At 60.8% G+C, this 12,353-nt stretch overlaps 1 protein-coding gene across 3 annotated transcripts in view; it reads right to left on the bottom strand.

Moving 5' to 3' along the window:
* GSE1 (Gse1 coiled-coil protein) overlaps positions 1 to 12,353 on the bottom strand; it is a 399,288-nt gene that overhangs the window by 238,270 nt on the left and 148,665 nt on the right. For all 3 annotated transcript variants that reach the window (XM_077133217.1, XM_077133218.1, XM_077133219.1), the window contains exon 2: positions 9,596 to 9,776. In XM_077133217.1, coding sequence (XP_076989332.1) covers positions 9,596 to 9,776 — 181 coding nt within the window. The remainder of the gene's footprint in view (positions 1 to 9,595; positions 9,777 to 12,353) is intronic.

Raw genomic sequence — 12,353 nt, 5'->3', positions numbered from 1 at the left:
GCAGCAGCCGGTACCTGAGGGCATTGGTGTGGAATGGGGGGCATGCACTGGCAGGCCCCAGCCCAGGCACAGGCGACTGCTATGCCCACTGGATGGCTCCCTGGCTGTCCAGCCTGGGGCTGGGAGGGGATCCTGGGCCTGTTCTCCTGGGTCTTTCTGGCACCCAGCCTAGGCCCAGCAGTGGTATGAAACAGCCCCCATCGAGGGGGACAAGGAGCCCCACCTCCCGGTGCCATGGTACCCTGGCCTGGCAGGACTGGGCTGTCGCAGACTGGGAGATGACCTGATCCTGGGAGGCCACAGCCAGCTGTCCTGACCAAAGTCCTGCAGATGAGTCTGAAGAACCTCCCGGACTTCTCCAAGTCTGGGAAACATTTTCCCAAATGGGGCTGGACTTCCTGTAACCGAGGACACATTCGCATGGTGGCTCAGGCACAAGCTCTGTACACAGCAGCCTGGGTACAGCAGCCCAGCCCTGCTGCTCAGCTGACCAGCAGGCTGACCACAGGCAAGTCGCTTAACCCACTTGGGTCCCAGGCTCCTCCTCTGGACGGGGAGGGGGAGGAACAGTGCCTACTTGCCAGAGAGTTAGGAGTCAGTGACTTGGTGCTAGAGCATGGAAAAGAGACTGGGCACACAATAGGTTCCACTTAAGGCCAGTTGCTGGGGATCTCGTCACCATGCAGGTGAGGTGCAAGCCGGAGAGGGAACTGCAACCTGAGACCCCCGAAAGAAGATCACCTGGTCTGACCCCTGCCCCTCTGCAGTCTCCCTGGCAGGTTTTGCAGACCCCACTTGAATATTTCCAGAGATGGGGGAGCTCACCACCTGATAGCCAGGCCACCTGTGGATGGGCAGAGGAGAATACTCTACTTACCCGACCCTCCTCCTTAATCAGATTAAATCCACTGCCAGATGCTCAGCCAAAGCCAGGGAGTAGAGGGCAGGGCAGGGACTGTGTCTCCCCCCACCCACCCGGGCCAGTGCCTGGAGCTGCCCGGGAAACTGCCCCATGATGGAGGAAAGGGGGAGGTGGAGAAGCCCCTTGCACCCCCACCCAGTGTGGAAAAGGACTGCCAGGTTTCATCACCTGCGTGGCACACACCTGCACCCATCCCAGTGCATCCCTGGAGCCTCGGTGCTGCGGCGCATTTCTCTGGCCTTCCCCTTCCGCCCTGCAGCTCCTGGTCTGCTTGCTCCCCCCATCCTTTTCCTTCCACTTGCGGAAGTGGGAGATGGCATGGGAGACAGGTCATCTGAGTTCCAGCCCCAGCTCTGTCCTGGGGGGCTGGACAGCCCTGGCCAGGGGTGCTTTCTTCCCTGCGCCTCAGTTTCTTCCTCTGTAGGAAGGGAGGGAGTCATCCCTAGGGCCACCTGGGCTCCAGAGACCTGGCCAGCCCTTTCCCCCCAGCATGGTGGGAGGAGAGGGGCCACACTGTGCCCACCCTCATGTGCCCCGTGCCAGGCTCTGTGCCCCTGGTGCTCCGTGTGGGCACAGCAGGAAGAGGGCCGTGGCAGGGCAGGGGCCTGGGGGCCGTGGTGTGGGCATGGGAGCTGGCAGGGTCTGCAGCAGATGCTTGCCGCCTCCCGCGTGTACTGCCACGCCCCTTGGGGCCCTGACTCCTGAGCCTGGGACCCTGGAAACTCAGACGGGGGCCATTATGCCAACCCCCTAAAACCAGCAGTGCCCCGCAGCCGGGGTCACAGTTCAGCATTGTCCTTCTGCCCTGAATGGCTGGGCACCCCCGAGACCCATAGCCCCTCCTCTCCTCCATAGGTCTGTGCGGGGGGCCGTCCCCGGGAACTCACTCGGCACCTGGAGCCCTCCTGGTCCATGATCACGGACTGTCTGCCCCCTGCCCCTGGGCCAGGCCCCTGCTGAGCATCCAGCAGCACCCTGCAGCCTGGGGTGGGGGGTGGGGAGCGCAGCAGCAGGGCTGGGAGGAGAGAAAGCCTCTCTCCTTCCCCAGTCAGGTCTGAACTTGAGCTTCAGAAGCAAACTCCTGGGGAGTCAGTTGAGAGTGAGCAAGCGTGCCAGGGAGGGCCGGGGAGCAGCCCCAGCACCTGCAGGGGGACGCCCTGCGCCTGCCCTCCCAGCACCCCCTACCCTGCACGCAGCCCTGCACACTGCAGACCGGAGCCAGGCTGGGCACCCCGGGGTGGTGGGACCTGGGAGCTGCAGCTCCGCGTCCTGCTGTCCCTGAACTCGGGCTGCCAAGGTCGTCCGGGCAGGACCTGCAAACACTGAGTGTGCAGAAAGGGGGACTGCGGCCCCCCCCCATCAGCCCCCGCGTTCACAAGCACCAGCTCTGCACAGGCTCGGCGCGGCTCGGCAGGGGGCAAGCACCGGGGCCGGCCGTGGACCCCACGCAGCCCAGGAAGACAAGCAGGAGTGCCCACCAGCCGCCTTCCCCGGGGCAGGAAGGCTGAGGGTGAGCGGAAGAGAAAGGACGGCCAGGAGGGCCAGCTCGCACCTGCTGACCACGGGGCTCAGGGCCGGCCGGTGCCCTGCGGGAGGGGCTGACGTGGGGGTAGGGAAGGCGGGGAGGAGGCTGGAACGAGGAGAGGCCAGGCTCGGGAGGGGGTCGGGTCCTGCTGGGAAGGAGGCTGGGGGAGGGTGTGGAGGACACCCACTCTGCTCTGATACCTACAAAGAAGCCCCCATGGGAGGGTCAGCGATGGTCATGGGGCCCAGGCTGGACTGGAAGGAAGGAGAAAGGAAGGAGGGGAGAGATGGAGGAAGAAAGAAAGGGAAAGACAGAAAGAAGGAAGGGAGGGAGGGAGGGGAAGGGGGAGGAGGGGAGGGGAGGAGGAGGGCAGAGGTTTGGGGGAGAGGTCTCCCTAAAGGGGTGCATACCCTCTGGACAGCAGGCAGCCTCTGCCATCTCACCATTTCCTCAGCCTCACATGACCCAGGGCTGGGGGCCATGGAGTGGCATAGGGCAGCTCAGGAGGTCTTCAGGAAGGAGGTGGCACTTGAACTAGGCACATGGACTGGTGTAGGGTGAAGAGGAGGCCCCTCAGGAAAAGAACTAAGAGTCAGATGGTGGTAAGCTGATTCATGTGTTCAATTGCTTGTTCATTCATTTGTTCACTCGTTCATTCATTAGTTCCTCTCATGCATGTGGCCCTCTCTAAGCCAGGTCCTTTGGGAAACAGGGGGAGGCTCAAGGAGTCAGGTATGTGGTTTCCAAACTCCACCATCCCAGGTCCCAGCAGCCCCACGTTCAGACGGGCAGCTCCAGCCCCCTCGCCAGCATGAGGAGTAGCAGAGGGTGGCGAGCAGGGCCAGGAGAGGTGGGTGCCCAGCGAGCAAGAACAGAAGTACAGGGCACAGGGCAGTCGGGTGGGTAAGGGGCACTGAGAGGCTTTGGGTTGGCTGTCCACCTCCTCCCTTCCCAATCCCAGCCCAGAGACCTCGCCTCCACACGGATGTCCGAAAACACACATCAGACCTCGCCCCATTCTCCCCAACCACCCTCAGCGGCTCCAGTCACGTCCAGGATAAATTCAGTCTTGGTTTCTCCAAAGGCCAAACGTCACCCCCTCCAGGCAGCCTTCTCTGATCTGCCTATCAACACCTGGACACACTGTGATTATGTGTTTGCACACACCTGTGCCCGCACTGGGCTATGGGATCCTCATTATCCCCTAAAGCGCCTGCCTTAGAAGGGGTTGCATGAATGAATGAATGAATGAATGACACATAGATCAACTCACACCATCGAGTTGTAGCGAGTCTCTTCCCCAAGGGGCCTCTTCTCAGTCCTACACTGGCCCAGGGGCCCGGTGGAAGTGCCGCCTCTTTCCTGAAGCCCTCCGTGGCTGCACTGTGCCCTCTGCCATCGTGCCTCTGGTAGAGCCCACGTGGCAAGGGCACAGGTTGGAGGGGCTGAGCCTTTCCTAGGGGTTGGGCCCCGGCTGGGCACAGAGGCTGAACTTCCCGAAGGTGAGGCTGGGAGGCTAGGGGAGGGAGCTGAACCTTGTCTGGGTCCCAGGAATGAACCTGCTGCCTCGGGCCCAGGGTGGGCAGCAGGGCAGGGGTGCAAGTGCTGCCCCAGGGCTGGGCCTTTGGTGACGTCTGCTGGTGCTCCACTGCGCCACCTCCTGGGGAAAGGACAAACTGCACCAAGAGCTGCCAGGCTGGGCAGGAATTCTGCCCCCACCCCAGGAAACTTCTCAGCAAGGGGGGCCTTGGGGACCGCCCCGGGCTCCTGTCCTGTGCTAAATGCGCAGGCTGTTCACTCAGGCGATCTGCAGCCACGACCCCACCAGATGCATTCTATTATCCTGATGTCCAGTCGAGTACAGCTGCTGGGCTGGATCTGGACGAGGCTGTCTGGCTGCGGAGCCCCCCACTTGACCTTCATGACCCCTGCCCACAGCTCAACTGCGGCTGAGGGCCCAGTCCGGCCAGCCTCCACCCTTGCCTGGCCTCGGCCAGTGTCCAGCCAGTGACTGCCAGCCCTGCCCTTCCTGTGCCTGAGAGCACCTGAAAGGATGCCCGTGTCCTAATTCTGGAACCTGAGAATGCGACCTTCTCGGCTAAAGGGACCTGCTGCTATGAACGAATGAGGGCAGAGTGGGTGGTGGAGGCCGTGACACTGGAATGAGGGGCTGCAGGGACGGGGGTGAGAGCCTCAGCCAGGGAAGGCAGACAGTCTCAGGACGGGGAGAGGCCAGGGGACAGACGGTCCCTTAGAGCCTCTGGAAGGAAACCAGCTCTGCCAACCTGGGACTTCAGCCCATGCAATGGATTTTAGGCTCTGGCCTCCACGGTGTAAAGTGGTAAGCTCGTGCGGCTTTAAGCCACTGTTGGGAAGCCCTTATCCTCAGATGCCTGCCGTTGGACATACAGCAGTGGCTCAATAAGTGGCCTCTACGTCTTTGATTTGGGGAGCACACAATCTCATAACAGAATCACTCAAGTTGGAGCAGGAGAAAGGTTCAGTTTCTCACAGGTGACCTTGAAGTGTCCTTGACCCAGATCTGATCATGTTGGGAAAACCCAGGGGAAGGCGGAGCAGCCTGTGGTCACTGGAATTTTGTCTTGTGGAGCAGGCACCTTGCCGGCTTGCCAGCTTTCCCGGTTAGGGCCGATCTGATCAGGGGGCCAGCTCCCTCCCCTGACACCCACTGTGACCTTCAGAACCCTCCAGCATGAGAAGTTCCTCCCTGCCTGGGCAGACACGCTGTGGGCTCTGGAGCGGAAGGGGTTCTGGAATGGAGCAAGGACCTGCTGGGACAGCCACCTGGGAAACTCCAGCAGACTCTCACCCTCCATGAATACACTTCTCACTTCCTCCTTACTGCCCCCAAGTCAGGTCCTCCATCGCTAGTGACCTAAAAAGTTTATTGTACCTACTATGTGCACTGCTCCAGGCGCTGGAGAGATGAGGAGGACAGCAAGGTGTGGTCCTGCCTCTGTGGCCATGGCAGATGCACAGATGCTGCCTGCCTCAGGACCCTTGCACATCTTGCTCCCTTGGCCTGGCCAGCTTCGTCAGCAGCCCAAATGCCACCTCTTCCGTGACCACACCGTCTCAGTCGCCACCCTCCTCTCTCCGTGCCCCCTAGCCTGTGTATAACAGCCTGATTGGACTCAATGGTGAAGACACAAGGAAGGGCTACCAGGAGAGACGCCCCATTGCCACCTGGTTTCTGCTCTAAGTCAGGAGGTACTAGGTGAGAGTTGGTGTGGCCCCTGCGGGCCCAGTGCTGCTCCGTTGGACACCCACCAGGGCTCTCCTCTCCCACCTGAAACCTCCATCATGGGAACTGGGGGAGATAATTAGAGTTCAGGGTAAATAGACCCTCCTGATAGCAATTGTGCCAGATTTAAAGATCTGCTTTTTTGTTGTTTTTCACCAGTTCAAATCAATGCTTGATTCACAGTTTTATTAAATCGCCCAACTTAAATTCTCTCTCTTTTTTCACTTCAAGAAAATCTAAATCTGTCCCATGGAGACCACACAGCCGCACGCCGAAAGAAACCAGCTCCAGGCTATGCATGAACAGCAATAAAGAGAGACAGTGAGACGCACCTGCAGGCCGGCACGGGCGTCCCTGCTGCACAAGGGTCCCGCGGAGACACCCACTTACAAGTAAAGAGGCTCTCAAGGCGGCCGAGCGCCTAAGCCTTCCTGCCCTGACGTGCAAGCCCCTGGTTCACGCTGCAGGAAGCTCCCAGGGAGATAAGCACGGCGGCAGGACGGCAAAGTGGGCTGAGGGGCCCAGCTCTGGACAGGGGCAACGAGGGGGTGGGCGCCAGGGGACAGGGCGAGCTACCACCTCAGGGTGGCCCCAGGCCATCCAGTGTGCCACGCAGGCCTCAGGGAGCTACCACCCCAGGGTGGCCCCAGGCACCTGGGCAGCTGCCGTGGGGCAGCGGGGCAGGGGCTCTCTCGGCGCCCTCCCGAGAGAGGCTGCGAGGGCTCCTGGTGGCCTGAGCTAAGTGCCTGGGCAGAGCCCCCACCTTCCCGGCGACAGAGGCCCACCAGGGGCCACATGGCCAACAGGGAAGAGCAAACTGGCCCCGGGGCTGGTAGGCCTGTGGCCATCAGCTCACCCACTAGCCATGGCCAGCTTGTACCTGGGCACCCCTGAATTCACCAATCAGGTCACTGTCCCCACTGCAGAGGGGGAACTGAGGCACAGAGTGGCCACCGAGTCCCTCTGTAAGCGCGTGGTGTAAAGGGAAGGGGAGGGCAAAGGAAGTGGCGTCCCAACAGCCGGCCTCGCTCGACGTTTGGCAACCATGTCCCCGGCCCTGTGGCTTCCCTGTCTGGAGGGCCCCGGGGTGCCCCAGTTCCAGGCCCATGGCTCAGCTCCCAAGGGCCACGCGTGGAAAAGGGCCTCCCTGGGGTGTTCTCTGCCAGCCTCTTTCTTTCATGTTCTTGACTTGACTCTTCATTGGCTTCTTTTCCCAGGGGAGCTGAGGAGCCACAAGCTGCCACCCCCCCAGCCGGGGGTGGTGGGTGGGGGAAGAGGCGGTGGGCCGGGGCAGGCGAGGCCCGTGGCCGGCCTCGGGGGAAAGCGCGGCTCCAGGTCAGTTTCCAAGAACCAGGCGAGGGAGGAGGGTGTGTGCGCAGGAGGCTGAGCAAGCCGTGGGCAGCAGGGCCGGGATCTGGAGGGAGCCAGGCCGGGCCTCAAGTGGGTCAGCCTGAGCCCGTGGGAGGTTCGGGGTGGGGGCGAATCATGCCTCTTACTAGAAGCAAGGGGGCCGGGCTCCCCTTGCCCACCTGTCCCACATGGGCTGAGCAGGTAGCCCGGGGCGGGGGCTGCCTCCCAGCCAGGTCCCCCAAGCAGCTCCCAGGCCCGGGGGAGGCCCCTAAGAGGACCACGGGTGCGGCTCTTAGAGCGAAGGCATGGTGCTGCGGTGGGAGAAGGAGAGGCCACACAGGGCGAGAGGGGACAGGGACCAGTCAGGGAGCGGAGAGGGACAGAAGCGGGGTTCCACAGGGCTTGGAAAGAGGGAGACACAGGCTGTGTGTGTGTCCCGGGTGTGCAGGGGTGTGTGTGCCCGGGAGGTGCGCATGTCCCATATGTGTGTCTCTGGTGTACAAGTTCATGCTTATGTGCAAGCGACTCCAGGCGCCTGTGTGTGTGCACGTGGGGTCTGTGTGTATCTGTGTGTGTGTGAGGTCTGCAGCTGTGTCTCTGTGCCTGTGTGTGTTTGTGTGTGTGGTCTGCACGTGAATTTACACATGTTTGTATGGGGTGTGGGGCCAAGGTGTATCCATGTGTCGTGTGTCTCTGTGCCTGTGTGTGTCTGCGTGTGTGTGGTCTGCACGTGAATTTACACGTGTTTGTATGGGGTGTGGGGCCAGGGTGTATCCATGTGCTGTGTGTCTCTGTGCCTGTGTGTGTCTGCGTGTGCATCTATGTTTGTGGGGTGTGTGGAGGTCTGAGTCTGTGCCTTTCTCTGTGTGTGTCGCATGTGCCATGTCTGTGTGTGTCTTCAGAGTCTGTCCGGTGTCTGTGCACGTATCTGTGTGTGTGTGCCATGTCTGAGTGTGTAGATGGGGTCTGTCCCTGCGTGTCTGTGTGTCTGGCTGTGCTCATCCCCCTGCCTGCAGCACCCAGCTGTGCCCGCCCACCTGCCCAATGCGCAGTGCAGGTGTGTAACAGACCATCAGTCACTGTCATATTTCTGGACAGCCATGGCCACCCGGGTGGGCAGGGGATGGCGCTGCTGGCAGGTCTCCACTGCGGTGCTGCCACCAGGCCAGGTCCCACCCTGTCCCAGGCCAGGCACCACCCCTGCCAACCTGCCCTCACATGCCACATAGCAGGGACTGGTCCCTGCATGTGCCAGCTTGGGAAGGGGGCTCCATCACCCAGCCCACCCAGCCGACCTGGCCATGAAGGTTTGAAGCCTGCCTTGTGGGGGACACTCAAAGATGTTGCCCCCCCAACTTTCCAGCACTCCCTTGGCTCCCCAGAGACTTCCCAGGGCCTCCCCACTCTCGCCCAATTTCTCAGCCTCCCTCTGAGCTCTGGTGTGGCTCTAGAACAAGGCAAGTAGCAGGAAGGACCCACTGATGGGACAGGGTCCAGTCTAAGGATCTGGAGGCCTAAGGTCCCAGGTTGGACCACAATGGGTGTGGTCCCCAAACGCCTTCCACCAGGGCTCCTTACTGGAAATGTCACCCAAACATTTCCAAAAGGACGATCCTTAAGGCCAGCAAGGCAATGCTGGCAGTGTTGTGGGCAGAGAGAAGCAGTCATGAGTCAGACGGCAGGGTTCAAATCCCAGCCCTCACACTTACTGCTGTGTGACAGGAGGCAGGTGGCTTAACCTCTCTGAGCCTATGGAATGTTGTTTCATTTATGCAAAACGATATGTGTAGATGCACAAACAGAGAAAAAGATACACAGCTTTTCTTCTATGCCTAGCCCTTTCCACAAACCAAGTCATCCAATTGTCACAAAAGAATCCCAGGATGTAACTGCTCTTACTATCTCCATCTCACAGATATGAAGACTGAGGCCCAACGGCATCCAGACTCCCTTTCAGGAGTCTTTCGCGTTCCCATGGTGAAAACCCAGAAACAACTCCAGTCTTGGGCGGGGCCGAGCAGCACCATGGAGCAGCAGACCCTAGTGAAAAAGCGCCAGCAGCTGCATACGGTGCAGGAGGAGGCCACCAGGCCCGGGGGGGCAAGGTCAAAGCACACGTGAAACTCTCGCTGCAGCCAGTGCTGATGCAATGAAATGCTTTTGTTTTCAAGCAAACCTAAGAGGGTGGTTACCGCTTGGGGGAATGGAGGTGACACATGGCGGCACTTTAGTTCTTGGGGTGTTTAGCTTTAATCATAGACGTAAGAACAAATGCATCAATGAATATGGCACGTGAAGCCCACCTACCAAGCAAGGACGAGAGACAAAAAGAACCAGGGACTTATCAATCCCTGAGGACCATGAAAGACACTCAGACTTGAGTCCAGGGCACCAAGCCTCCAGCCAACTCTGGGAAGGTGGCAAAAGCGAGTTTGGACTCGGGTCTGGACTTGGCTTTGGGACTACCCGTCTCCGCCGGGGGCCGTGTGGCCCCACCCCCACCCCCAGTGATACAGAGAGAGCTGACGTCTACCTGTGCCCAGGAGCTCTGGTCTGTCCCCGTGCGGGCTGTTCCTCTGGCAGCGAGCTGACCCCTGCTCCTGGGTGGCCCTGGGGCCTCTGGGCAGGCCGTCTCCTGGGGCGCCTGGCCGGGGCTCAGGCTCCCGGGTGGGAGGGGGGACGGCAGCAGGCGTCTCCAGGGATGTCGGGTTGGCCTGGAAGGAAGAGAGGGTAGACACGGTCAACATCTGCTGCACCTGCGTTGAGACACCCTCTGTGCCAGTGGGGCACCGTCCCTGTCCCCACGGTGGTCAGGGACTCAGCTTGGTCAGCTTGGGGCAGCAGCAGGCTGGTCCCCAGGAGGGGGCCCGGGAGAGGCTCAGCCAGTGCTGCCGGGGGTACTTCTTGCCTGGCAAACCCTGCCTGGGAACAGCCAGCTGGAGGCTGGGGACCACCCGGGGCCCTAACAGTGGACACCCTAAAACTGGAGCCAGCCGAGCCCTCTTCTCAGCAGCTGGCCAGACTGGAAAAAGATGAGAAGGGTTTAAGAATGGGCTTGAGGACAAGCCCAGAAGCCTGGCCCCCTCTTGTCCCCTGGGAGTGGTGGGTGGACAGGTTTATTGTATGCCTGTCACTCAGCAAGGCTTGGAGCCTGCTGCTTGGCGGGGGAGCTGGGAAAACCACCCCACTACTGTTCACAGCTGCACCCTGCAAGTCAGAGGGAGGCCCCGAATCTGTATCCTTCGGGGGACAGTCTCCTCCAGACCAGACAGCCAAGGGCCTGGGTTCATACCTCAGCCACGCCCGGGCCAGCAGGAGGCACCAGCCCAGCCTCTTCACCTCTCTGAGCACCTGGGGCGCCCTTTATTATGAGATTATAAAATGGAATCAGGTTTCATGGGTTCCTGTGGGGAGTGGGTGGGGGCGACCCCTTGGCGGGACTGGCCCCCCGTGTCTGTCCACCCCCCACCGCGGGCAGTGCTGGGCGCTGACAGCTCACAGCTGCGTCTCTCCAGCAACTGCCTTCTGCCCTCCCAGGCCCCTCCCGTGCGTGGCCCCCCCGACGACAAAGGGCACAAGGTCGAGCCCCCTTGCCTCAGGGCACCCTGTTCACAGCGGGGAAACTGAGGCTCAGGGAGAGGCAGGAAGGAGCCTGAAGTCCCAGGGCTGCTCGGGTGGTGAGGTGGGGTCAGCCCAGGTCACTTGAGCTTCAGATTCTGGGTCCTCCCCTCCGACCCCGGAGGCCGGCGAGGGGCGCGGGGCAACCCCTCTACTTCCCACTCTCCAGGATGGCGAAAAGCAACTTCATGTTGATCCAGCTCTTTTTAAGGGATTAGTGCTATAAAACCAAAGCGCCTTAGTGGGATGGGTGGGGTGGAATTTCCGGGGCGGCGAGCGGAGGGGAGCATACATTTCCCATGCATTTCTGGGAATGCTATAATTTATGGGATCCGTACGGTGACGCTGTCCAGACCGCAGCCCCACAGCCAGGCTGGTGGCTGGAGCCAGGAGGCGGCGGCGTCTCGGGCGGCGCACTTCATTCGTTCACTCACTCACTCACTAGCTCACCCGACAGCAACCCGGGGCCCGGTGGACCCAGCAGCAGCCCACGGCAACGGAGCTGCGCCTACAACCCTGCCCCAGGCCCTCTTGGAAACGGAGTCAGGGGCTGGGCTGCCTTTTCCAGTTAGTAACAGCTTGACCCCCCACCTACGCCGCCCCAGACGGCGTGGCCCCTGCTGCCCCCGGCTTGGTGGGGTGGCACCTGGACCAAGGCGGTGGCTGGTAAAGCCCCAGGGGGAGAGCTGGGGGCAGCGCCCCAGCCTCGCCCCACTGCCCATGGGTCGGTGGAAGGAGAGAGACGAGGGCCCCACGCAGATCCTGACCCCTCCCGCCGGGTCACCAGGGTCCTGGAGGAGCAGCCAGGGGCATCTCATGGGGGTGGACATGGCTCCCGGGCAGCCACGGGTCCCGAAGCAGAAGGGACAGCAAGCTGCTCAGAGGCTTCTCTCCCAGGCCAATGCAGCCCAGCAGGGGGTTAAGGGGACGCTGCTCCCATCTCCTGGTACCTAGGGTGTCCCGCAGCCCTGAGAGAGGCCATGGCCTGTCTCAGCCCACATGGTGATGGATTTGAGCACAAGCAGTTAAGAGAAGACACAGGTGCTTGTCCCTGCACAACTTACAAAGCAACTGGGGGCTCGGCTTTTAAGTAGAGAGCAGCAGGTGGCAACAGAAAAACTACTGTGGGGTGTGTGTCCAAGTGTGTGAGTATGTGCAGGTTTCAGCCACTACAGGAGGTTGAGAAGGGCAGTGCCACAGGGGCTGGGGAAATCCAGGCAGGCTTCCTGGAGTAGGTGGAACTTGAACAAGGCTCCAAGGGGAGTAGGATTTAAAGGGGAAAGTGGACTGGAAAGACAGCATGCCAGGTGGGGGAGATGGCCAGAACCCAAGGTGAGTGCCGGAATGTGCATCGGACTCTGTTCCTGGGGCAGACTTGAGTCCTCCTGTGTGCCAGGGCCCCAGCTCATACCCAGGAGCTCTCAAGCGTGCACAAAGGATTTGAACGCACATGTCCACAAGAACAGGGAGCATGCTGACAATGAGGGGAGCAGACGCGGGGTGAGCGAGATTGCAGGGGTGTCAACTGAGGGAACGGAGCCCCAATTTGCCAGAGCCTGTAATTTTTCAGGAGGAAGCTAGAAACCATTTTTAAAAGATGAACTTGTGCAATTATTAAGTGTTGGCAACTAATTCAAAACACATTAAAACACCATACAAACTCTCACACTCAA

Source organism: Tamandua tetradactyla, chromosome 16, assembly GCF_023851605.1.
Source record: "Tamandua tetradactyla isolate mTamTet1 chromosome 16, mTamTet1.pri, whole genome shotgun sequence".
NCBI classification, from domain to species: domain Eukaryota; kingdom Metazoa; phylum Chordata; class Mammalia; order Pilosa; family Myrmecophagidae; genus Tamandua; species Tamandua tetradactyla.
The sequence above is the reverse complement of the archived record's forward strand: the minus strand, read 5'-3'. Positions and strand labels throughout refer to the sequence as shown.